Here is a 27,209-nt window from a genome sequence, read left to right as displayed (position 1 = left end):
CTCCCACCTCTGCACGGCTCAGTACCACACCAGCCTGTGCATTTACCCACTGAGCCATCAGGGACATACATGAGGAATTCTAAACCATAAACTGTAATCAAATAGTAGGAACTGATCCAATCAGCACAGAGAGACGCGATAATCATCTCCTCTCTATCACTCGAGAAATAAACTATAAGGGAACCTCGGCCATATACTATGATGGAGGGGACCTCCAATAGATAGTGGAAATGGGTGGATAATCCAGGCCCACATACTTACTGTGACACTGAGCTTTTTACCCTTTGGTTTATTTTGATTCCATAATCAAGTCTCTGTATATGTACATAAGATGTTTCCATTTTAAATGCAAAATACATTTTCATGAAATAAAGACATGAAACTCGTATTCCCCTGGTGTCCTGAATTCATTTCAACACAGGAATGGTAAATTCCACCAGGGACTGGCCATCCAGATAACAACTACTGATCCTGCTGGGCCAGTAACCCGGAGTCTGTGGGTAATCAGTTACAAACACCCAGTTGTATTTACTCACTTGCTGCAAACCCAGCCTGACTCCCACTCACTTTCTTGTAGATTACCGAGATCCCACAATAAATTTTAAGACCATAAACCAAAAAAACCACCAACGTACCATGCCAGCTTTGTAAATAATCGCATGTTCCATTATCGAACTCCTCTAGATCCATCAACTGATTGCAGAAGGAATGTTGGCCGGGACATGGTAAACTGCCTGTCCTTATTTGAATAGTGTCTCCTGATCCGGAATTCCCTCCCTAAACCTCTCACTCCTCCTTTAAGACGCTCCTTTAAACCTACCTCTTTGACCAAGCTCCTTATAAAGCTCAGTGTCAAATTTGGATTGATAACGTTCACCTGAAGTGCCTTGTGTCATTTTACTAAAGGTGCTATAGAAATGCATGTTGTTATTGTTTGAGTCAAATGCAGGACCAAGGTGGTGAAGTAATGGTCTGACACATATCCAGGGCACTGCCTGCGATAATCCAGTAACTAGTTTCCTCTCACTTAATGAATGTATCTCCCAGACACTCCCTGGAAATAAATTTAATGTCTTCAGGTGATTTTTAAACACCTTTAACGAATTAAACTCCTCTCTGTACTCAGAATACAAGCCCATATTTTTGAATCCAGTTCTCCTCTCACACACCAAGAGCCCATATTGGGAAATTCCACACTCCCAACCTGTGATGTTTTGAACATTGGACAGACCGGGAGTGCGGAATTCCCCGACCGGGACTCGGTGTGTGCCAGGAGCACGGAAGTGGGAAGTCCAGACCGTGTTTTTCCCCTCATTTTGTTCAGATCCAATTATCTTTCAGTTCTGAAGGAAGTTCCTGCCTGAATTGTTTGATCAGCCGAGGGTTTCAACATTTTCCGTTTTTGATATTCCCGCAGTACCGGTTTCCGCCAGCAGGCGGTGATATTGCACTGTAAAACTTTACAGAACTTTGTACAGCTCGCCATCACCATCTCCTGGCTGAATGTGGCACTACAGTGACTGCAAGGGAACGTGAAACACTCTGGGGTGAATTTTCACTTTTACCACCCGGAACAAAGCAGGCCTTAGCGGTTCGGACGCCCGTTTTACACGCCGCACGGCAGTAAAAGTGAACATTCCAAACTTTAAACGGATGATTTCCAAACCCTCCATGTTCTTGAGGAGAGACAGTTTGTGTATTTCCCATCACCAATGGTGCGCGGTGCTGAATACCTGAGGAATGTGCTCATTGTCAGAGCACAACTTATACCTGCTTTTTAATACAAAGGAGCGGGGCAGTGATGAGAAAGGGCTGGGATGGACTTGCTGTCGGCTTTTACTTTTTATTTAAGCCTTCTGACATTTTATATTTGTATCGGTTGCATTTACAGTCTCATTGGGATCTTACAATGCATCAATTGGAAATTACATTTTCTAACTCCCGACCCCTGACCTCTGCTCCTGATCCTATCTGCATGAGGTCGTCATTGTGACATCACGGATGACGCGGTCCGCCCTGAGGCCACTCCCCTTTTACAGACCCGGATCGGAACCGGAGCAGATTCTCAGCCACTTGTTCTCATCCCCAGTCCAGAAGAAAGGATAAAGTTTCTCCGTGAATTTATTCCCAGTGAAGGTGTGGAGATGGGACTTGGTGTCCGCGCTGTAAAATGAAACTGTCCCGGACTCGTAACTGAGATAAACTCCCACCTTCCCGGGGATCTGACCGGCAGGGAGAGGGGATGGAGGGGAGGAGTTTACAATAAACTGATCATTGTACCGCCTGATGGTCCACAATCCATTCTCCGGGATCAGTCTGATCCCTCCCTTCCTCCCCACAGACTCTGCGGCTACTCCCAGACTCCACTGCTCATTCCCCTCCACCTCCACCTCCCAGTAATGTCTCCCCGATGTGAATCCCTCCGATCCCAGCACACAGAGCCGGGCTATAAACCTCTTCTCGGTGTCAGGGAGATCCCTCCAGGTCCCGTACAGTCTCACACTCTTCAGATCCTCAGACACCTCGAGCTCTGGATTCGCTGTTTCCACATCCAGGGTCACAGAGACTGGGAGAAAAAACAGAGAGTTAGAGAGATTCCCCCGGGACTAGAGTGAGATTCGCAGGGGGTCGGGGATCGGGGAGGGAGACTCGCCGGGGATCGGGGGGAAGAGACTCGCCGGGGATCGGGGGGGAGAGACTCGCCGGGGATCGGGGGGGAGAGACTCGCCGGGGATCGGGGGGAGAGACTCGCCGGGGATCGGGGGAGAGATGCTTTCACCGAGATCCCACTTTCTGACTGATTTCCTGTTTCTCAACACAAAAAACGAGCCGCACCGAGAGGAGGAAACGAGGATCTGACAACAGCAGAAAACACCGGGACTTCCAGGGAGGGAGGTCACAGCTTCTGAAACTATCAAACATTACCCCCACCTGCCTCAACACTGTGCGATATAAATAATAAAATGGACAAAAGCTGGAACTGCAGCCTCAGTGTACAACTAAATACTGTTCCCAGTTTAATGCACCACAATTGGGGTTAAAACACCAGGGGGTTAAACACCTTCTATACTCCTTAACAGAATACTAACTGAGGAGATTCACTCTATCGGCCTGAGTGTCGATGGGTACATGTGTGTATGAGTGTGTATGTACATGGAGATAGATTCCTCAAAGTAGAAAGGTCACTTGGTCTGGATGGGATGCATCCTCGGTTACTGGGGGAAGGGTGGACATTGCGACGATTCCGTCCACAATCTTCCAACGCTCCTTCGATCCGGGTTTGGTGCCAGAGGAGTGGAGGATTGCAAATGTTCCAGCGCTGTTTTAAAAGGGGGAGAGGGATAAATACAGAACTGTCAGCCTGATGACGCTGCTGGGGAAACATTTAGAGACAACGATTTGGGACAAAATGAAGCGGACCTTGGAAAATATGGGCTGAAAAATGAAAGTCAGCACGGATGTGTTAAAGGCAATTCGAGTCTAACTTGATGGAGTTTTTTGATGAAGTAACGGAGAGAGATGATGAAGTGTGGTCGATGTGTATATAGATTTTTCAAACAAGGCACCACATAAGAGACTTGTCGGCAAAATTAAACCCCATGGGATTAAAGGGACAGTGGCAGCAAAATTGACGAATGGACAGAAAGCAGAGTCATGGTGAACAGTTGGTTTTCAGACTGGAGGGAAGTATACAGTGGTGTTTTCCAGGAGTCCCTATTAGGGCAACTGCTCTTTTTGATATATATTAATGACCTGGGCAAATTTGCAAAGTTTGTCGATGATACAAAACTCAGAAATGTAGTAAACAATGAGAAGGATAGTAGCAGACTTCAGGGGGACATAGACTGGCGAAATGGACAGATGCATGGCAGATGCAATTTAATGCAGAGAAGTCTGAAGTGATACATTTCAGTAGAAAGAATAAGAGGAGGAAACATGAATTAATGGTACAAAGAACAAGGAACAAAGAGACCTGGGGGTATCTACACAAACCTTTGAAGTGGCAGGATAAGTTGAGAAGGCTGTTAAAGGAAGCATATGGGATCCTGGGCATTATTAATAGAGGAATAGAGTATAAGAGCAAGGGGGTTATGTTAAACCTTTATAAAACACTGGTTAGGCCTCAGCTGGATTATTGTGTTCAATTCTGGGCACCGCACTTTAGGAAGGGTGTCAAGGCCTTGAAGAAGGTGCAGAAGAAATTTACTGGAATGGTACCAGGGATAGAAACATAGAAACATGGAAAATAAGTGCAGGAGTAGGCCATTCGGCTCTCCCAGCCTGCACCGCCATTCAATGAGTTCATGGCTGAACATGCAACTTCAGTACCCCATTCTTGCTTTCTCGCCATACCCCTTGATCCCCCTAGTAGTAAGGACTACATCTAACTCCTTTTTGAATATATTTAGTGAATTGGCCTCAACAACTTTCTGTGGTAGAGAATTCCACAGGTTCACCACTCTCTGGGTGAAGAAGTTTCTCCTCATCTCGGTCCTAAATGGCTTACCCCTTATCCTTTGACTGTGACCCCTGGTTGTGGACTTCCCCAACATTGGGAACATTCTTCCTGCATCTAACCTGTCTAAACCCGTCAGAATTTTAAACGTTTCTATGAGATCCCCTCTCAATCTTCCGAACTCCAGTGAATACAAGCCCAGTTGATCCAATCTTTCTTGACATGTCAGTCCCGCCATCCCGGGAATCAGTCTGGTGAACCTTCGCTGCACTCCCTCAATAGCAAGAATGTCCTTCCTCAAGTTAGGAGACCAAAACTGTACACAATACTCCAGGTGTGGCCTCACCTAGACCCTGTACAACTGCAGTAATACCTCCCCGCCCCTGTACTCAAATCCCCTCAATGAAGGCCAACATGCCATTTGCTTTCTTAACCGCCTGCTATACCTGCATGCCAACCTTCAATGACTGATGTACCATGACACCCAGGTCTCGTTGCATCTCCCCTTTTCCTAATCTGTCACCATTCAGATAATAGTCTGTCTCTCTGTTTTTACCATCAAAGTGGATAACCTCACATTTATCCACATTATACTTCATCTGCCATGCATTTTCCCACTCACCTAACCTATCCAAGTCACTCTGCAGCCTCATAGCATCCTCCTCACAGCTCACACTGCCACCCAACTTAGTCTCATCTGCAAATTTGGAGATACTGCATTTAATCCCCTCATCTAAATCATTAATATACAGTGTAAACAGCTGGGGCCCCAGCACAGAATCTTGCGGTACCCCACTAGTCACCACCTGCCAATCTGAAAAGTAACCATTTACTCCAACTCTTTGCTTCCTGTCTGACAACCAGTTCTCAATCCACGTCAGCATACTACCCCCAATCCCATGTGCTTTAACTTTGCACATTAATCTCTTGTGTGGGACCTTGTCAAAACCTTCTGAAAGTCCAAATACACCACATCAACTGGTTCTCCCTTGTCCGCTCTACTGGAAACATCCTCAAAAAATTTCAGAAGATTTGTCAAGCATGATTTCCCTTTCACAAATCCATGCTGACTTGGACCTATCATGTCACCTCTTTCCAAATGCCCTGCTATGACATCCTTAATAATTGATTCCATCATTTTACCCACTACCGATGTCAGGCTGACCGGTCTATGGGGCCAAGTTTCGGCTTGAGTTGCTCCTGTTTTTTTGGAGCAACTGGTTTAGAATGGAGTATCTTAGAAATTGCAATTCTCGGCATTTAGTTTGCTCCAGTTCTTGTCAGTTAGAACAGTTTCAGTTTAGAATAGATTTTTTTTCCAAAAGTGGGCGTGTCCAGCCACTTACGCCCGTTTTGAAAGTTCAGGCAGTGAAAACTTACTCCAAACTAACTTAGAATGGAGTAAGTGTAGATTTTTGTACGCTCAGAAAAACCTTGTCTACACTTAGAAAATCAGGCGTAGGTTACAAATCAGGCGTAGGGAATGGGGGGCGGAGGGTTAAAGGGAAGTTTACAAACATTAAACACTTCAGTTTTACAAATAAAGAGCCATCATCAATAATAAATGATAAATACATCAATAAATCAACCAATAAATCAATCAAAAAAAATGAATAAAAAATAAAAATGTTTAAAAAAATCAATAAATAAAAAAATTTCTACTTACCGACTGCAGCACCAGGAGCCCTCCAACAGCATGCTGGAACAGCCCCCCCCCCCCCTGCTCCAGTGTGTCTCTATCTCTCTATCTGTCAGTGTCTGTGTTTCTGACAGCGAGGGGAGGAGGAGAGGGGGATGGGAGAGGGAGGGGAGTGGAGGGGGGGTGGGAGAGGAGGGAGGGGGAGAAGGGAGGGAGGGGGAGAATGGATGGAGGGGGAGAAGGGAGGGAGGGGGAGATGGGGGGGAGGGGGAGATGGGGGGGAGGGGGAGATGGGGGGGAGGGGGAGATGGGGGGGAGAGGGAGAGAGGGAGGGGGAGAATGGAGGGAGAGGGAGAAGAGAGGGAGGGGGAGAAGGGAAGGAGAGGGAGGGGGATAAGGGAGGGAGATGGAGGGGGAGAAGAGAGGGAGGGGGAGAAGGGAGGAAGGGGGAGAAGGGAGGGAGGGGGAGAAGGGAGGGAGGGGGAGAAGGGAGGGAGGGGGAGAAGGGAGGGAGGGGGAGAAGGGAGGGAGGGGGAGAAGGGAGGGAGGGGGAGAAGGGAGGGAGGGGGAGAAGGGAGGGAGGGGGAGAAGGGAGGGAGGGGGAGGGAGGGGGAGAAGGGGGAGGGAGGGGGAGAAGAGATGGAGGAGGGGGATGGAGGAGGGAGAGGGAGGGAGGGAAGGGAGGGAGGGGGAGAAGGGAGAGAGGGGAGGAAGGGGGAAGGGAGAAGGGATGGGGGAAGGGAGAAGGGAGGGGAGGGGAGGGAGAAGGGAAGGAGGGGAGGGAGAAGGGAAGGAGGGGAGGGAGAAGGGAAGGAGGGGAGGGAGAAGGAAAGGAGGGGAGGGAGAAGGGAAGGAAGGGAGGGAGAAGGGAAGGAGGGGAGGGAGAAGGGAAGGAGGGGAGGGAGAAGGGAAGGAGGGGAGGGAGAAGGGAAGGAGGGGAGGGAGAAGGGAAGGAGGGGAGGGAGAAGGGAAGGAGGGGAGGGAGAAGGGAAGGAGGGGAGGGAGAAGGGAAGGAGGGGAGGGGAGGGGAGGGGAGGAAGGAGGGGAGGGGAGGGGAGGGGAGGGGAGAGGGAGGGGAGGGGAGGGGAGGGGAGGGGAGGAAGGAGGGGAGGGGAGGAAGGAGGGAGGGGAGGGGAGGGGAGGGGAGGAAGGAGGGGAGGGGAGGGGAGGGGAGGGGAGGGGAGAGGAGGGGAGGGGAGGGGAGGGGAGGGGAGGGGAGGGGAGGGGAGAAAGGAGAGGGAGGCTGAACGGGCCGGGCCCAAGACTAGGAGCTGCGTGCTTCGGCCCCTCCCACACAGTTTTGGGCGCCTGGAGCTACTGCACATGCGCGCCCACTGTAGCGCGCATGTGCAGAGGTCCCGGCACTGTTTTCAGCACAGGGACCTGGCTCCGCCCCCCACAGCTCGTGCTGCCCCACGCCCAGCTCCAGAGGACCTGCAGGGAGCCGGAGAATCAATAAGTTTTTTTAGGCGCACTTTGCGCCGTGAAAAACGGGCGTCGAGGTCGGGGCTGTGCCGTTCTAGGCGCAGCCTGAAACTTGGGCCCTATAATTCCCTGTTTTCTCTTTCCCTCCTTTTTTAAAATGTGGGGTTACATTGGCTACCCTCCACTCCATCGGAATTGATCCAGAGTCTATGGAATGTTGGAAAATGACTGTCAATGCATCCGCTATTTCCAAGGCCACCTCCTTAAGTACTCTGGGATGCAGACCATCAGGCCCTGGGGATTTATCGGCCTTCAATCCCAACAATTTCCCCAACACAATTTCCCGACTAATAAGGATTTCCCTCAGTTTCTCCTTCTTACTAGACCCTCTGACCCCTTTTATATCCGGAAGGTTGTTTGTGTCCTCCTTAGTGAATACCGAACCAAAATACTTGTTCAATTGGTCTGCCATTTCTTTGTTCCCAGTTATGACTTGCCCTGATTCTGTCTGCAGGGGACCTACGTTTGTCTTTACTAACCTTTTTCTCTTTACGTATCTATAGAAGCTTTTGCAGTCCATTCTAACGTTCCCCGCAAGCTTCCGCTTGTACTCTATTTTCCCTGTCCTCCTCTGCTGAGTTCTAAATTTCTCCCAGTCCCCGGGTTCGCTGCTATTTCTGGCCAATTTGTTTGCCACTTCCTTGGCTTTAATACTATCCCTGATTTCCCTTGATAGCCATGGTTGAGCCACCTTCCCTTTTTTATTTTTACGCCAGAAAGGATGCAGGACTTCAGTTATGTGGGGAGACTGGAGAAACTAGGGGTGTTCTCCTTAGAACAGAGAAGGTGAAGAGGAGATTTGATAGAGGTGTACAAAATCATGAATGGTTTTGATAGAGTAAATAAGGAGAAACTGATTTCAGTCGCAGAAGGGTCGGTAACCAGAGGACACAGATTTAAGGTGATTGGCAAAAGAACCAGAGATGACATGGGGAAACATTCTTTTACACAGCAAGTTGTTGTGATCGGGAACACACTGCCTGAAAGGGCGGTGGAAGCAGATTCAGTGGTAACATTCCAAAGATAATGTTTTACAGTGCTGGGGGAAAGAGCAGGGGACAGGGATTAATTGGAATGCTCTACCAAAGAGCTGGCACAGGTCCGATGGGCCGAATGCCCTCCTTCTGTGCTGTATCATTCTATGATCACACAAAATCAGCATTTTATTAAGAGTGTTTAGTCCTTCACCTGTGAGTAATCTGATTTCAATTCACTGAAATTTACTTTAAAAATTGTTCTGAACAATTTACTGGTTTAATGACGTACACTAATCAGTTTCTTAGTTAATTACATATTATTTTATATTTAAAAACTATTAAAACCTGTGCCCCTAAAAAAATGGGTTCAATTTGAAGAGCCTCCTCAAACTGACACAATGGGCAGAAACTGGCCATGCTGATTATCCCGATCTGGGGGTGTGGCCAGGTTTATAGACGGGTCAATAAATGGTACAACACACAAAAGCTCAGAGGGCCTGGGACTGCTAGCTTCGACCAGTGGAAGGAGATGAGAACTACACGCTTAAACTTTTCCTGATAAGTCCTCCCGTTAGTATCTGTCTGTACCAGTGTAAGGATCCTGAGAAATTCCCATTTCAGATTCCCACTAGCTAACATGGATGAAATTAAATTAGCATTATTAGTTGAAGGTTTAAGTTTTTATTCTGTAACTGTTAGTCAACGCACACTGATTCTGGAATAATCATGCTAATAAACTAATGTAATGTGCCTTGGGTCGACCCGGTTAGATATTGAAATGGAAGAAAGGAGAAATACAGACTTTAACAAGCCTCATCAGCAAAGCGACAGTCACTCTTTGAGAAAAGCTGAGAGAATTAATGGAATTCCAGAGACTGAGGTAAGAGACAGGGACTGTAAGATTGTTATGAATTACATGTTGTTGTATTTTTGAATACATGTATTGAGATCGTATAACCTTTAATAATTTATAATCATCAGTAGATCCATAATCGTATGTAAAGATTAAATGTAGAAGTTTGTAATCATTAACTGTATGAAATGAAATCCTGAATCATGTATAAAATGTAACCCATTTTTCTTATGCTTAAAAATCTGTCACTAAGCTGCAACCAAATAACCTGGGGTAAAAGAGATTGCCATGGTCGACTAGACTGCAATTAGCCTGGGAACCAAGGTTAGGTATATTGTGCTGCAATGTTATAACATCCACAGTGAATTATAAACACAAAGTCCAACAGCAAGGGCCATATCTCAACCTACGGAGACATAGCCCTTTTGTATTGCCATAACTATCCAGATATGAGTCTTGATGGTCAAAAACAGATGATGTAAGCATGCCATCAGACTAAAATGCTGCGTAAGCCAGAGTTCGACGAACGTGGCATCTTTATGATTTGATTTTGGGACTGGGTGTCAGCCAGTGATTGGTTCAGAGGACTGCACAGGTTTTGAAAGACAGTAAGGGTATGATGAGGGAGACATAACAGCCACAAATTGTAGAGGATTTCAGGAGTAGAAGATTTCCAGAGAAGAATAATTCAGGAAGGATCAAGGAGGCACCCGGGAGACGAGGAGAGATGAGAGACAAGAGACACAGGGTGCACTTTCCACATGGTTGTGGCTTCTATCCAGAGTATAAGTGGTAATATAAGTCTCAATTATACTCTGTAAACTGCTGCTCAAATACTGTAATGTATTAAGTCCTGCTTGAGTTGAATAAAGTTATATTACTGTCCCCAATACGGGCCCACCTCGAATCATTTGGAACCAGGGTCTCTCTGGGATCTTATAAATTGGTGAGCTTAGTCAGGAGGTTGATTGACAGATGATTATTTGATAAACTATTCGGTGAAGGCAGGATCCTAGGACTGGGGTGATTAGCGCGGCCTAGTCAGTCAGTCAATCTTCGGGGGAGTGTAGGACACTGCGACCTACCTGTGGTAATAGTAACAAGTTAGAAATACCTTGTTAGAAAAACATGGATGAAATTAAATTAGCATTATTAGTTGAAGGTTTAAGTTTTTATTCTGTAACTGTTAGTCAACGCACACCAATTCTGGAATAATCATGCTAATAAACTAATGTAATGTGCCTTGGGTAGACCCGGTTAGATATTGAAATGGAAGAAAGGAGAAATGCAGACTTTAACAAGCCTCATCAGCAAAGCGACAGTCACTCTTTGAGAAAAGCTGAGAGAATTAATGGAATTCCAGAGACTGAGGTAAGAGACAGGGACTGTAAGATTGTTATGAATTACATGTTGACAGAAGTTGAGCATGGCACGGATAAAGAGTTGAAAAAATGATGTGGAACTGATTTAGTACCGTTTCTGCTGAGTCCAGAAGCAGACTCATATCAGAAGGCGATAGAGAGGGTCCAGAGCCAAGTGTCTCTGGGAAAGGTTGCATTAGACAAAGGGAAGCACTGGTCAGGCTATGCAGTCCAATTCTGTGCACAGTGTAGTGAAGTAAGGGAAGGGAAACATTTAGAAGCACAGAGAATAAGAGAACATTTGGAAACGCATAAAATAATAGAGAGGGGAAAAGGCGGCCAAGGAGCTAGAAACCAGGAATCTGGGAACTCAGCAAAGGGAAAAAAACAGGGAATTGGGGAGACCGGAAAAGCTGCTGAGACGGCAATTTAAAAGGCGAAGAAGGAAACTTAAAGTTATATAATCTCCATCTACTCGGAGTCTCAGTCACTGTATGATCTGTGTATACCAGTAATCTCAGTCACTGTATGATCTATGTGTACCAGTAATCTCACAGTCATTGTATGATCTGTGTGTACCAGTAATCTCAGTCATTGTATGATCTGGCCCAGCAACAGCGTCAGAGGGGCCAGCGGGGAGTTGGAGGCGGATTGCCAGGCGAGCGGCCTACAAAAGGCCCAGCAACATTGTCGGAGAGGCTGTGGAAATGTATTTTTATCTAAGCTGATACCATACGGTATTTGTGTGCCCATTGCAATATATATATAACAAAATGGAGTCCTGGTCCTTCCAGAAATTTCTGAATAAAAACAGTCAGCTTGCATAAACAGCTAAACCTGGTTTGAGATGGCTGATGGCCATCAGACAGCTAGGAGACAAGTCATGTTGAGACAAGTACCCCCCCATGGTGCTCTCCTATTGTCTATACGACACAAGTTCTATGCCACCCCACCCTTTTCGAAGTACTCAAACCACCAGCCATTATCTCTTGTAGAGACCTCATCCATTTGATGCAAACAGATAACTGACTAGGAAACTGAACAATCCTGACACAATGCAAGACAGGTAATAGCTCATTACCACACTCTCATGGAGTAATGGCCATAACTTGGGTTTTACTGTATCAATATCTCGTGAAACTGTACCATTGCAGAGGTGTTCACTTAGCCCTTGACTGAGTGTGACCTGCCCCTTGCTAGCAAGTAAATTAAAGAAACTTCTGCCGGAGCTGTAAGTGTCGGAGTCATTCTTTTCGGAGGTCGAGATTTCGACAGTTACTTCTTGGCAGTTCCACCGAGATGCATACTCTCTGTCCTGTGAGCAAAACGGATACAGGCATAGTGCCTCTCCAGTGAAAGGCTTCAGTGGCCAAAACAAGGTGAGCCTTTTGCTCGCAAGAGGTTTCTTCACTGTTGAATCACATATGTAATCTGTTGTCCACAGGGGAGGTACTGCAATCTACAAGACTCGACATTTAAAAGCTAAAGTTATTTTTTTATAACCACTTCTTTCTCAGCTCGCAAGCAGAAGAGAACGGATTCTGAAAAAAATCTCGAAACAGCCCGGGGAAGGTTTCAGTAGGTAAGGTAGAAACAACGCTAGTCGATCGAAAAAGGTTCCTGAAGGTTGTTATGTGATAAGATTAGGGGAAAAAAAGCGCTAATCGATCGAAGGTTCTTATGTGATAAGATTTTATTGTTTTTAATTAGGAAAAGGTTCTTATGTGATAAGAGTAGGAAAAAAAAGAGAAGCGCAATCGATCAAAGGTTCTTATGTGATAAGAGTTAGGGTATGGAACCATAAGTTTTATCAGTTTTATAAGTTTTATTAGGATAAGTTAAGGACTCGGTCTGTAGTGGCGTACAACGCAGACTGAGAATTGACTATTTGTTTAGATTGATTATTTGTTTAGAGCGTAAGGTTATGATTTGTGTACTCGCGTGAATATTGTTTGTCCTAGCTGTCCTTGTTATACTGTTGTGTGCAATACCTTTGTGCGACATTGCCATTAGAGAAACGGGAAGAGTCACTAGGGAAAATTGTGATTCGGGAAAAAAAAAACAAGGATTGATTAAGAAAAGAAACAGTAACTGATTGATCAACTACGGTTGGTTCGTGCCAACATATCTCACACACCCAGACTGAGCCCGAATTAAGAGCCTTTTCAGGCCACGTAACGGCCAGAAGAAGTGGGCGTAGAGAACTCGGTTGGCCGAAAGGATTGTGAGATCAGAAACTGTGGAAAATCTTAATCATCCAGAATGGGGGCTGGAGCAAGTAAACCACCACCAAAAGGGACCCCAGCCCATTTTATGCTCCAGAATTGTGGTCAGTCTTCAATTGACCACCTAAGAGAATGGGTAAAATGGACTAAGGGTGAAAACAGGCCATTTCCACCCGATGGTTCATTTAATTTAGAGAGAACAACATGTCTAGAGGAGTGTCTTATAAACAGAGATCCAGGTAGAAGAGGAAAAAAAAAGGAAAGTAATAGAAAAGGCCTGGGTTCCGATTCTTCAAGCCATGTAAAATTAACAGAGGAAGTAAATCAAATGTAAAAAAAAAAGTGAACCTGATAGTGACTTATGGATTCAAAAAAAAATAAAGCTAGCCAAAAAAAAAAGCTTTATTGAATGGAGAGAGACTTTCGTGAATGTCTTTGAATAAGAGTGCTTCTGTGTTTTTTTTCTTGTGTCTGGAAACCTGTTTGGAAAGGTTGTGGAGCTGCCTGTTTGTTTTAGCTCCACCCACTTCTTCAAACAAAGTGAAGTTTTTTAACCCTTCATAGTGTTGTCCTGTATATGGGAAGTTTAAGACATTTTAAGTTAGAAGCGCAGGTGTGGATTTATTCGGATGAGAAGTTATGGAGCTAGGAAATGCACAAAGGATAGGTTTGTTGAGACATGGTCCCGGTGGTTAAAAGTTGTAATGCCTTGGGAAGTTGTAATGCCTTTTTTTTTAAAAAAAGCCTTTGTGGGTCTCTCGAGGTGCAGGCTGGGGGAGTACACTCTCATTGTCCTTGGTGTAAAATCTTGGTACAAAAGCTTCTAGCTCAGGAAGAGGATTTTTTTTAGATAAAGAGTGGCAGTACAATATCTGAATTGGGATTTTGAGATATTTCAGGTGATCTCCTTGATCAACATTTTGGGTGTATTGGAAAAATCTTGGGTTTGGAAGCCTTTTAATAAAATTAAAAAACAAGTACTTTACATTCTGTGATCTGTGAATCACTATAAGCATAAATGAGAAGTCCGTGTAACACACCGATTCTTCCGGTTCAGAAGCCCAATAGTGACAAATGGAAGTTTGTCCAAGACCTACGAGCTGTGAATGAATCTACTATATTCTCACAATGCTTAAAGAAGGATTTGGAATGAAGTATCACGGAATGCTTTCCAGAGTCTTAAGCAGCCCCTCACTTCAGCACCAGCCTTGGGATTACCAGATTACACTAAGCTATTCAACTTATTTGTGCATCACAAGTCGGGTTTTGCACAATCTGTTTTGACTCAGTTACATGGGGACAGGCAGCGACCGGTAGCGTATTTCAGTACCCAACTAGACCCAGTGGCACGCGGACTTCCAGGATGTCTTCCTTCGCTGGCAGCAGCTTATTATGCGATGCGACAGGCTCAGGCAATAACCCTAAATTATCAGACCATTTTGTATATCCCACATTCTGTCGAGATCTTACTTACTAAATGAGCCACCCAACACCTAACCTCCGCAAGAACCACTAAATATGAAGTTGAACTGTTATCAAATCCGAACCTTATAATTGCTCAGACCCGCCACCCACTATTAATGACGTGCTGATTTTTCAGACACAGGCCAGTACGGAGGTGGTGGTGACCTGGACGAAGGATCAATGTTATAAAAATCCAGAGGGAATATGGGTTCACCACGACGGCCGCGTGGTGGCCCCTAGATCCTTACTTCCATGGATTGCCCGATGTGTTCATACGTTCACACGTGCCGGCAAAGGGGGAATGGCAGATTATATTTTTGCAACTTGGTATGCACCAGGTATTTCAGCAATTGCAGAACAAATCTGTGAAAATTGTGTTACCTGTCAGACAATGAATCCGGGTAAGACGGAAAAAGTAGAGTCTGCCTCCCACCCAAATCCAGTCGGGCCTTTTGTACATTTACAAATGGATTTTATTGAATAACCTATGTGTATGGGATTCAAGTATGTATTAATTATTGTAGATGTGTTCTCTAGATGGATTGAAGCCTTTCCATGTAAAAAGGCCGATGCCACTACTGTTGCTAAATCTTTGTTAAAGGAAATCGTACCGCGCTTCGGAATCCCTGCTAAGCTTTCTAGTGATAACGGGTCACATTTCACAGGAACTGTTATAAGAGAAATGTGTAAAGCTTTGCAGATTAATCAACGTTTTCATTGCAGTTATCATCCACAATCAGCTGGACTTGTTGAAAGATATAATGGAATGTTTAAAAATAAGCTGGCAAAACTATGCAATGACACTGGACTGAAATGGACAGAACTGCTGCCCTTAGCTTTGATGGTAATGCGATCTGCAACCAACAGAACAACAGGCCTGTCACCGCATGAGATAGTTATGGGACGTCCCCAACGACTACCTTTTACAGCACAATTTACTGCAAAACAAATGGACATCCACAAAATGGAGGAAAATATGTTGAATTATTGTATTGCACTAACCAAATGTATTTCCAGCTTTCATTCACAGGTAAAGGAAGCTCAAGTCAAGCCAGCGGAAGGGAAGTGTCATAACCTGGAGCCAGGGGAATTCGTTTACATCAAGATTTTTAAAAGAAAAAGCAGTCTACAGCCAATATTCGAAGGACCATACCAGGTCTTGCTGGCGACCAATACTGCAATCAAGGTAAAGGAAAGACCAACATGGATCCATGCATCCCATTGCAAACGGGCACCCGACCAGGAGGAAGGGAAGAAGGAACCAGAGGAACAGAAAAGGGAAGAAGGAACCAGAGGAACAGAAAAAGGAAGACTGAATAAGGAGCTGTATGGACTATGGGGACTGATGGTGCTGGGCTTGACAGGGTTTTACTTTGCATTATTGATTACACCAAGGGTACAGACCCGCCACCGAAGGGAACTGCAAGTAAACGTATTTATGGCACTGAGTCATATGCTTAAGAAAGAAACTTGTCGAGTTGTTGGATATGTTCCCATGTACCTGTCCACTCCGAAGGGGGTATTCCCCTGAGATCGGTCCCCTTTAACGAATCAGAAATGGTAGAATAGGACAAATCTAACTAAGGGGCCAGAAACGAAGGAGCAAACAGAATGGAGGTCGGCAGGGTATAAACTTACAGCCTTCCAGGGATGGTACCAGCCCAATTATGATAATAACCGTCAGCCTCCCTTCCTAAACATTACTCCCAGAATAGGAAATCCTGAAGGTATAATATGCCTAGTGAGTAATGAGACTAAAGGACCAGAAATGGGACGCAGCAAGTGTTCCCAAATGACTAAATGGCAAGCCACAACTAATCCCACTGATGGGAGAAAGATAGCAACCGTTGGCTGGACAATGGTCCATAACAAAGCCCCAGGTGAAGAGTGGGAAGGTGAGACCACTCGAGTATGGATGGCGCGAAAGGACCAGGAGCTGACGTTCTATAATTGCACCTACTTTAATTGTGGCCATAAAGCCTACCCATGGTTACCAGCCAACTGGACAGGGTCCTGTTACTTAGGATATGTGGTACCCTTTATCAGATCAATAAAGACTCTAAGGGATGCCTATGGAAGTCATAGATTTAAACGGGATTTGACATGGCTAAATGAAATATTCAAGGTAATGGTGCCACCCTATGGAATATCTTCAACCGAATGGCAGTTACGGGAACTGGCTAACTTAGTCGAATCAGTAGCCAACGCAACTTCCCAAGCCTTTGAAGGGGTAAATGATGAAATGGTAGCTATTCGAACAGTGGCTCTCCAAAATCGTATGGCCTTAGATTATCTCCTAGCCAAGGAGGGAGGGACATGCGCATTAATAGGTGAAGAATGCTGTACATATATCCCAGATAAATCAGAAGAAATCGGCAGTCTAGCTGAATACATCAGGAAAAAGGTAATAGAGTATAAACAGACAGTTGGCCAGGACGGTATCACCTTGTGGGGTTGGGCATCGGGATGGTTGGGATCCCTAGGGAAATCTGTGGTACAGGGTTTGATCATATTCCTGATGATAGTCTTCGCCCTGTATCTATTATTTGTCGTCGTTAAGTGTTGCTGTGCCAGGGTGGGAAAAACTATGTTACCTACCGAGACCACGGCTAGAGTTATGGTAGCAACAACTGCTGAAGGCTCTTGTGTGGAAATGGAAATGGAGAGACTGTACAAGATCAGAATGGATTAAGTTGTCTTGTGAAGAACAAAATGGGGGAATGTGGAAATGTATTTTTATCTAAGCTGATACCATACGGTATTTGTGTGCCCTTTGCAATATATATATAACAAAATGGAGTCCTGGTCCTTCCAGAACTTGCTGCATAAAAACAGTCAGCTTGCATAAACAGCTAAACCTGGTTTGAGATGGCTGATGGCCATCAGACAGCTAGGAGACAAGTCATGTTGAGACAAGTACCCCCCCATGGTGCTCTCCTATTGTCTATACGACACAAGTTCTATGCCACCCCCACCCTTTTCGAAGTACTCAAACCACCAGCCATTATCTCTTGTAGAGACCTCATCCATTTGATGCAAACAGATAACTGACTAGGAAACTGAACAATCCTGACACAATGCAAGACAGGTAATAGCTCATTACCACACTCTCATGGAGTAATGGCCGGCTGGCCAACTAATAACCCTGACAAAAGGAAATATCTGGAAACCATGTCAGGACAAGGATGTAGTAATTAACTCTTTATCTGTATTCACTGACTGCGAGACAGAGCCAATAACAGCGAGAGGCCATAACTTGGGTTTTACTGTATCAATATCTCGTGAAACTGTACCATTTCGGAGGTGTTCACTTAGCCCTTGACTGAGTGTGACCTGCCCCTTGCTAGCAAGTAAATTAAAGAAACTTCTGCCGGAGCTGTAAGTGTCGGAGTCATTCTTTTCGGAGGTCGAGATTTCGACAAGGCCAGCGGGGAGTCAGAGGTGGAGCGCCAGGCGAGCAGCCTACAAAAGGCCCAGTAACTGCGTCGGAGAGGCGTGCTTGTGCAGCTGCAGCAGGGAAAGGCGGCAAAAAAGGAGAGACAAATTGAAAGGTGACGCCACAGCCAACGGGGTAAGTGATTGGCTGATGATTGGTAAGTAGTTTTTCTTTTTCATTTCTTTATCAGTAGCTAACCTTTTAACATTGTTGTTGCCCAATTTAGGTTAATCTAAGGGTAAGACATGGCAGGAGAGCTTGGGCACGTGTTATGCTCCTCCTGTACTATATGGGAAGTCAGGGACGCTTCCGATGTCCCTGACGACTATGTGTGCGTGAAGTGTACCCGCCTCCAGCTCCTGACGGACCACAGTGCGGCATTGAAGCTGCGGGTGGATTCACTTTGGAGCATCCACGATGCTGAGAATGATGTGAATAGCCCGTTTAGCGAGTTGGTCTTACCGCAGGAAAAAGGTACACAGCCAGATAGGGAATGGAAGACCAGTGCAAAGAAGGTAGTGCAGGGATCCCCTGCGGTCATCCCCCTGCAAAACTGATACACTGCTTGAGTACTATTGAGGGGGATGACTCATCAAGGGAGGGCAGCAGCAGCCAAGTTCATGGCACTGTGGGTGGTTATGCTGCACAGGAGGGAAGGAAAAAGAGTGGGAGAGCGATAGTGATACAGGATTCAATTGTAAGGGGAATAGATAGGTGTTTCTGCGGCCGCAACCAAGACTCCAGGATGGTATGTTGCCTCCCTGGTGCAAGAGTCAAGGATGTCTCGGAGCGGGTGCAGGACATTCTGAAAAGGGTGAACAGCCAGTTGTCGTGGTGCACATTGGTACCAGCGATATAGGTAAAAAACGGGATGAGATCCTACGAGACGAATTTAGGGAGCTAGGAGTTAAATTAAAAAGTAGGACCTCAAAAGTAGTAATCTCAGGATTGCTACCAGTGCCACGTGCTAGTCAGAGTAGGAATCGTAGGATAGCTTAGATGAATACTTGGCTTGAGCAGTGGTGCAGCAGGGAGGGATTCAAATTCCTGGGGCATTGGAACCGGTTCTAGGGAAGGTGGGACCAGTACAAACCGGACGGTCTGCACCTGGGCAGGACCAAAACCAATGTCCTAGGGGGAGTGTTTGCAAGTGCTGTTGGGGAGGAGTTAAACTAATATGGCAGGGGGATGGGAACCTCTGCAGGGAGACAAAGGGAAATAAAATGGAGTCAAAAGCATAAGATAGAAAGGAGAATAGTAAAAGTAGAGCGCAGAGAAACCTAAGGCAAAAAACAAAAAGGGCCACATTACAGCAACATTCTAAAGGGTCAAATTGTGTTAAAAAGACAAGCCTGAAGGCTCTGTGCCTCAATGCGAGGAGTATTCGGAATAAGGTGGATGAATTAACTGCGCAGATAGCAGTTAACGGATGTGATTGGCATCACGGAGACATGGCTCCAGGGGGACCAAGGCTGGGAACTCAACATCCTGATTATAACTCAACATCCAAGGGTATTCAGCATTTAGGAAGGATAGACAGAAAGGAAAAGGAGGCGGGGTGGCGTTGCTGGTTAAAGAGGAAATTAATGCAATTGTAAGGAAGGACATTAGCTTGGATGATGTGGAATCGGTATGGGTGGAGCTACAGAATACCAAAGGGCAGAACACGTTAGTGGGAGTTGTGTACAGGCCACCAAATAATAGTAGTGAGGTTGGGAACCGCATCAAACAAGAAATAAGGAAGGTGTGGAATAAAGGTACAGCAGTAATCATGGGCGATTTTAATCTACATATTGATTGGGCTAACCAAACTGGTAGCAATGCGGTGGAGGAAGATTTCCTGGAGTGTATTAGGGATGGTTTTCTCGACCAATATGTCGAGGAACCAACCAGAGAGCTGGCCATCCGAGACTGGGTGATGTGTAATGAGAAGGGACTAATTAGCAATCTAGTTGTGCAAGGCCCCTTGGGGAAGAGTGACCATAATATGGTAATATTCTTCATTAAGATGGAGAGTGACAAAGTTAATTCGGAAATTAGGGTCCTGAACTTAAGGAAAGGTAACTTCAACGGTATGAGGTGTGAAATGGCTAGAATAGACTGGCAAAGGATACTTAAAGGGTTGACGGTGGATAAGCAATGGCAAACATTTAAAGATACATGGATGAACTTCAGCAATTGTACATCCCTGTCTGGAGTAAAAATAAAACGGGGAAGGTGGTTCAACCATGGCTAACAAGGGAAATTAAGGATAGTGTTAAAACCAAGGAAGAGGCATATAAATTGGCTAAAAAAAGCAACAAACCTGAGGATTGGGAGAAATTTAGAATTCAACAGAGGAGGACGAAGAGTTTAATTAAGAGGGGGGAAATAGAGTACGAGAGGAAGCTAGCAGGGAACATAAAAACTGACTGCAAAAGCTTCTATAAATATGTGATGAGAAAAAGATTAGTGAAGACAAACATAGGTCCCTTGCTGTCGGATTCAGGTGAATTTATAATGGAGAACAAAGAAATGGCAGACCAAGTGAACCAATACTTCAGTCCTGTCTTCATGAACGAAGACACAAATAACCTTCCGAATGTACGAGGGGACAGTGAGTCTAGTGTGAAAGAGGAACTGAAGAATATCCTTATTAGGCGGGAAATTGTGTTAGGGAAATTGATGGGATTAAAGGCCGATAAATCCCCGGGGCCTGATAGTCTGCATCCCAGAGTATTGAAGGAAGTGGCCCTAGAAATAGTGGATGTACTGGTGATCATTTTCCAACAGTCTATCGAATCTGGATCAGTTCCTATGGACTGGAGGGTAACTAATGTAACACCACTGTTTAAAAAAGGAGGGAAAGAGAAAACGGATAATTATAGCCGGTTAGCCTGACATCAGTCGTGAGGAAAATGTTGGAATCAATCATTAAGGATGAAATAGCAGCACATTTGGAAAGCAGTGACAGGATCGGACCAAGTCAGCACGGATTTATGAAAGGGAAATCATGCTTGACGAATCTTCTCGAATTTTTTGAGGATGTAACTAGCAGAGTGGACAAGGGAGAACCAGTGGATATGGTGTATTTGGACTTTCAATAGGCTTTTGACAAGGTCCCGCACAAGAGATTGGTGTGCAAAATCAAAGCGCATAGTATTGGGGGTAATGTATTGACGTAGATAGAGAACTCGTTGCCAGACAGGAAGCAGAGAGTCGGGATAAACGGGTCCTTGTCAGAATGGCAGGCAGTGACTAGTGGAGTGCAGCAGGGCTCGGTGCTGGGACCCCAGCTCTTTACAATATACATTAACGATTTAGATGAAGGAATTGAGTGTAATATCTCCAAGTTTGTGGTTGACACTAAACTGGGTGGCAGTGTGAGCTGTGAGGAGGACACTAAGAGGCTGCAGGGTGACTTGGATAGGTTAGGTGAGTGGGCAAATCATGGCAGATGCCGTATAATGTGGATAAATGTGAGGTTATCCATTTTGGGGGGCAAAAACACAAAGGCAGAATATTATCTGAATGGCGGCAGATTAGGAAAAGGGGAGGTGCAACGAGACCTGGGTGTTATGATACATCAGTCACTGAAAGTGGGCATGCAGGTACAGCAGGCGGTGAAGAAAGCAAATGGTATGTTGGCCTTCATAGCTAGGGGATTTGAGTATAGGAGCAGGGAGATCTTACTGCAGTTGTACAGGGCCTTAGTGAGGCCTCACCTGGAATATTGTGTTCAGTTTTGGTCTCCTTATCTGAGGAAGGACATTCTTTCTATTGAGGGAGTGCAGCGAAGGTTCACCAGACTGATTCCAGGGATGGCTGGACTGTCGTATGAGGAGAGACTGAATCAACTGAGCCTTTACTCACTGGTGTTTAGAAGGATGAGAGGGGATCTCCTAGAAACATATAAGATTCTGACGGGACTGGACAGGTTAGATGCAGGAAGAATGTTCCCGATACTGGGGAAGGCCAGAACCAGGGGACATAGTCTTAGGATAAGGGGTATGCCATTTAGGACTGAGATGAGGAGAAACTTCTTTACTCAGAGAGTTGTTAACCTGTGGAATTCCTTGCCACAGAGAGTTGTTAATGTCACTTCATTGGATATATTTAAGAGGGAGTTAGATATGGCCCTTACGGCTAAGGGGATCAAGGGATATGGAGAAAAAGCAGGAAAGGGGTACTGAAGGAATGATCAGCCATGATCTTGTTGAATGGTGGTGCAGGCCCGAAGGGCCGAATGGTCTACTCCTGCACCTATTTTGTATGTTTCTTTGTGTACACAAGAACATAAGAGCATAAGAAGTAGGAGCAGGAGTAGGCCATATGCCTCCTTGAGCCTGCTCCGCCATTTAACACGATCATGGCTGATCCGATCATGGACTCAGGTCCATTTCCCTGCCCGCTCCCCATAATACCTTATTCCATTATCGTTTAAGAAACTGTCTATCTCTGTCTTAAAGTTATTCAATGACCCAGCTTCCACAGCTCTCTGAGGCAGCGAATTCCACAGATGTTCAACCCTGAGAAGAAATTCTTCCTCATCTCAGTTTTAAGCCCCTTATTCTAAGATTATGCCCCCTAGTTCTAGTCTCCCCTATCAGTGGAAACAGTCTCTCTGCATCCACCTTGTCAAGCCAACTCCCAATCTTATATGTTTCGATAAGGTCACACCTCATTCTTCTGAATTCCAATGAGTTGAGGCCCAACCTACTCAACCTTTCCTCATAATGTCCATCCCCTCATCTCTAGAATCAATCTAATGAACCTTCTCTGAACTGCCTCCAAAGCAAATATATGAACCTTCAGGTCCCGCTGTACTGGAGCACTTTGCAATTTTTCTCCATTTAAGTAATAACTTGCTCTTCGATTTTTACTGCCAAAGTGCATAACCTAACACTTTCCAACATTATACTCCATCTGCCAATTTCTTATCCTGTCTATGTCCTTGTGAAGGTTTTTTGTGTCCTCCTCACGTATTGCTTTTCCTACCATCTTTGTATCGTCAGCAAACTTGGCTACCTTACACTTGGTCCCTTCAGTGAAGTCATTAATATAGATTGTAAATAGTTGGGTTCCCAGCACTGGTCCCTGCGGCACCCCACTAATGACTGATTGCCAACCCGAGAAAGAACTATTATCCCGACTCTCTGTTTTCTGTTCGTTAGCCAATCCTCTATCCATGCAAATATATAACCCCCAAACACTTGAACTTTTATCTTGTGCAGTAACCTTTTATGTGGCATCTTGTCAAATGTACCAGTAATCTCAGTCACTGTATGATCTTTCTGTACCAGTAATTTAATTCACTGTATGCTCTTTGTGTACCAGTAATCTCACAGTCACTGTATAATCTGTGTACCAGTAATCTCAGTCATGGTATGATCTGTGTGTACCAGTAATCTCATCGTCACTGTCTGATCTGTGTGTACCAGTAATCTCACGGTCACTGTCTAATCTGTGTGTACCAGTAATCACGATCACTGTATGATCTTTCTGTACCAGTAATTTAATTCACTGTATGATCTGTGTGTACCAGTAACTTCATGCAGTGGATGGTTTCTAATGATTAATGAGGATTAAACCGTTCTATATATTTCCTAGTTTTCAAGCTTGTTTGAAGGGGTCTGGATATGGATATTCTGTAAAAAGCCAATGTTTCGAGAGCAAAACCAAACAGGAAAATACCACATCCAGCAGAGGGATGGAGGAAAGGAGCTACGACAGGGGAAAAGGGAAGAAAGGGAAGAGAATAAAGAATTCAAGGGATTTAAGTATAGAAGCAAGGGGATAAAGAATCTGGGGCCAACAACTCAATCTGTCTAACAGCTTGCACAGGAACACAAGCAAAACTGGAACCAACGGGATCCCCCAGATTTGGAGACACGCCCCTCTCCCCATCGAACAGGGAAACACACCCTGGACACAGCAAACGAACATCACCTTGACTACAGCACATCAACACAATTATATCCACAAATCTCAACAGACTGCAGAGCACGATGGCCATGCGTGGAGACCTAAACTGTGCTCTTCAGTCCCAACGGGACAAACTCCCAGTGGACACAGGACACTACGACAAGCAGATGGAGCAATTTGGGGGAAAAGTAATTACCTGGTCCCACACCAACTAATAGCTTCCCTACCAGGTTTTATAAGGCCCCACTCACGGAGCTTACTCTGCTCCTACTGAAACCCCTACACCATGTGCTGGAGAGAAAGACACAGACACAATTAACTTCATCACTATCATGTTAATACACATGAACAAAAAGGTCAGCTCCATTGCTCATCATAGGAAACTGAATCCCTCCTCAGTGCTGACTAGAAAATATTGGCCAAGATCTTACCCTCCAGATATCTCTGGCCTGGTCCATGCAAACAGACAGGCTTTATAGGGGGCCGCATGTGGAGACAAAACACCAGCGGTTATTGGATGTGATGCACCACTGTCATACCTCTACCTTGATACTCGCCCTGGATGTATAAAATACATTTATCTAGGGTGAGTGGAATGGTTCCTGAAGACCATTGAGTGAATAAGCCTTGGTGACACTTTCAGGAAGTGATTGCAATCCAGTGTATGTTCCCACGTCCACAGTGAGCACCAGCTGACTCCACACCCCTCGCCACTCCTCTCTCAACAGGCAGACAAAGCCTCATTCCCAGGCTTCCTGTCCCCACTTTGGTCATGGACAAGGTGGAGCTGCATCAGGAGGGTGAGTATTGTAGAAGAGGAAAGGTTCAGCTGGGAAGGGCTGTGGTTCCTCTCGCTGAAGTGTGCAAATTATCGCTGGGTTCTGGAGTCTGTGGTTGATCCGAGGGTCCCGGTATTGGTCATGTTCGGGGAGCTGACATTTTCAGCTGACCAGTGCAACAGTTTGCTTTTTAGAAGATGGATTTGGTGCTTGAATAACTCATGAATTACAATCAGGCCGCTTTTAACGGCGTTCCTCTGCAACTACCTAGTACTAAAAGATTCTCTCTGTGGTATTTTTATTTATAATGAATCAAATTATGAGATATAAATCAGGACAAAGGAATGTATATGAGTATTACCGGGGTTAATGGTGTCCATCATTTCTCTCCACACCGCGTACGGTAAACGACCATTGAATTTCTCCAGAGACAGGGAGGCAAGTATTAATTTCAGTTCATTTCTGTCCTCCCCAATCCTGCAAATATCAAACAATTGATTACAAATTGACCATAAACATTTCACAGAGTTATTTTACCAAACTGTGCAGAGTTTCAGTAAAGAGCATGTCATACCTCCTCTTGTGCTGCATTTCTTCCTGAAATAAATAAAACACAAAGCTGAGTTGCCAGAGACTGAGCGTCTATATCCGGACAGCAGAAATTATACCCAGATTGTTACAATCTGCTAGCAATTCCAAATTCTCACTTCTGCAGACACACGGATAGGAAAATGGTATTGCAGAAAGGATATACAAGCACAGGAGAAGATAGAAAAATGATTTACAAGAATGATAGCAGAACTGCGAAGGTACAAGTAACAGGTAAGGCTGAACCATCTTTATCTCATGGAAACATATACAATTCTGAGGGGGATTGGTAGGGTAGGTGCTGAGAGGTTGTTTCTCTTGGCTGGAGATTCTAGAACTGGGGGCTCATAGTCTCAGGGTAACGGGTCGGCCTTTTAAGTCTGAGACGAGGAGCAACTTCTTCACGCAGTGGATGGTGAGTCTTTGGAAATCTCTGCCCAAAGAGCTGTGGATGCTCGGTCATTGAGTATATTCAATGCTGAGATAGATAAATTTATGGACTGTAAAGGAATCAAGGGATATTTACAATGGGCAGGATATAATCTCACCTTCAGAAATATCAGTCCGTCTTTTTGCTCCATCTGTTTTTGCAACATTGAGAGTATCTCCTGAATAGAATTTAAATTCTCTTGAATTTTATTAAGGTTTTCCTCCATTGTTTCTAGAATCTTCTCCTCTTGTTCCCTGAGATCTCGGACTAAACGCTGCTCTTTCTCAGTGAGAATCTGGTGCATCTTAGCGAACTCGGATGTGATGTGGGTCTGCAGACTGCGCGACTGTTCCTATCAAATGAAATGTGAAACATACATTTTTTCCACAATAAAAGCCTAAAAAAACAAATCAAATTTCAAAAATCAGCTCAGGGAGATTTACCCTAATTCCGGAAATCTTCTGTTTCTGCTGTCGCTCAGTTTCTAGAACCGCTGATTTCTTCTCTGTGAGAGAATCTAAGGAAGATTTCACGTGACCCTGGGATTGGGAGAGAAAATCACAGAATGTAAGTGTTACACCATGAAAATATGATAAAATAATCAGGTGATCAAATCTGTTCCCTTTTACCTTGTAGATTTCCACAGCTTCTTTAATGGGCATGAAGCTGTGCCCTCTGTGTTCCCGCGCATCTCGACAAATCACACAGATCAGTTTCTTGTCCGTTTCACAAAACAGCTTCAGTTCTTCCTGATGTTCCTCACAGTGAAGTTTACTTTCCTTCTCTTTCGGATTCAGGGAAAATTTTCGAGCTTTCTCGGCCAGATTCGCTAAGGCCCAACTGACTCTCAGATTTATGTCCAGAAACTCCTCTCTACATTCCGGGCAGGAGTTTATCTCCTTCTTTTCCCAACACTGTGTGATGCAGTAGCGGCAGAAGTTGTGCCCACACTCCAGTGAAACCGGATCGGTGAAGAAATCCAGACAAATGGAGCAACTTAAATCGTCATTGTAACTCTGGGCCTGCTCACTGGAAGCCATGTTCACACTCAGCACTTCCTGATTCAAACCGCTCTCAGTCTCTGTGTTGACTGAGCTGCCCAACACCCTCAGTTCAGCGATTTCCCGACTAAATTCACTGCAATACTCAGGAAATTATTACTGTACACCAGTCTGTGTCCAATCGACGATTACACGGAGGGACAAAACCGAAAGCAGTATAAAGGACAAACAAAGTTAGAGGGCGGGGGGGAATAAATGATCCCAGGCGGGGAGGGTGAAGGTCCGTGGGGTGGGAGTGATTTGAGGGAGGGAGGGAGGAGGCGGAGATGGGCGGGGCTCGAGATTCCCGTGCACGTTGCTCCAGACTGAACTCACTGCCGACTACACAGCCTCTGGTGAAACTCGGTGTGAGATAAACAAACTGAACCGTGTTAATTGTCGCAGCCGCTCACCCTAAAACACAAAGTGCCAGAAATGTCAGTGAGCTGCCTGGAAGCTACGCCCAGTGTCTGTACTTCCTGATTGAAACTGCTTTTGTCCTGTTTCTGTGGGTGGATCCAGACCCGGTTCCCAGTCACAGATCACTCTTTGAGTCCCTGGAAGTGCTGCTC

At 45.2% G+C, this 27,209-nt stretch overlaps 1 protein-coding gene across 1 annotated transcript; it reads right to left on the bottom strand.

The window, feature by feature from the left end:
* Positions 1-1,415: 1,415 nt before the first annotated feature.
* On the bottom strand, positions 1,416-27,131 carry LOC139229702 (zinc-binding protein A33-like). The gene is made up of 6 exons (XM_070861233.1): positions 26,227-27,131; positions 26,041-26,136; positions 25,716-25,949; positions 25,154-25,176; positions 24,941-25,056; positions 1,416-2,566 (listed from the first exon to the last, which is right to left on the bottom strand). Exons 1-6 carry the CDS (start codon positions 26,635-26,637, stop codon positions 2,034-2,036), a joined length of 1,413 nt encoding a protein of 470 aa, XP_070717334.1. The 5' UTR covers positions 26,638-27,131; the 3' UTR covers positions 1,416-2,033.
* Positions 27,132-27,209: the final 78 nt, after the last annotated feature.

Source organism: Pristiophorus japonicus, chromosome 19 (genome assembly GCF_044704955.1).
Source record: "Pristiophorus japonicus isolate sPriJap1 chromosome 19, sPriJap1.hap1, whole genome shotgun sequence".
In the NCBI taxonomy this organism is placed as follows: domain Eukaryota; kingdom Metazoa; phylum Chordata; class Chondrichthyes; family Pristiophoridae; genus Pristiophorus; species Pristiophorus japonicus.
The sequence above is the reverse complement of the archived record's forward strand: the minus strand, read 5'-3'. Positions and strand labels throughout refer to the sequence as shown.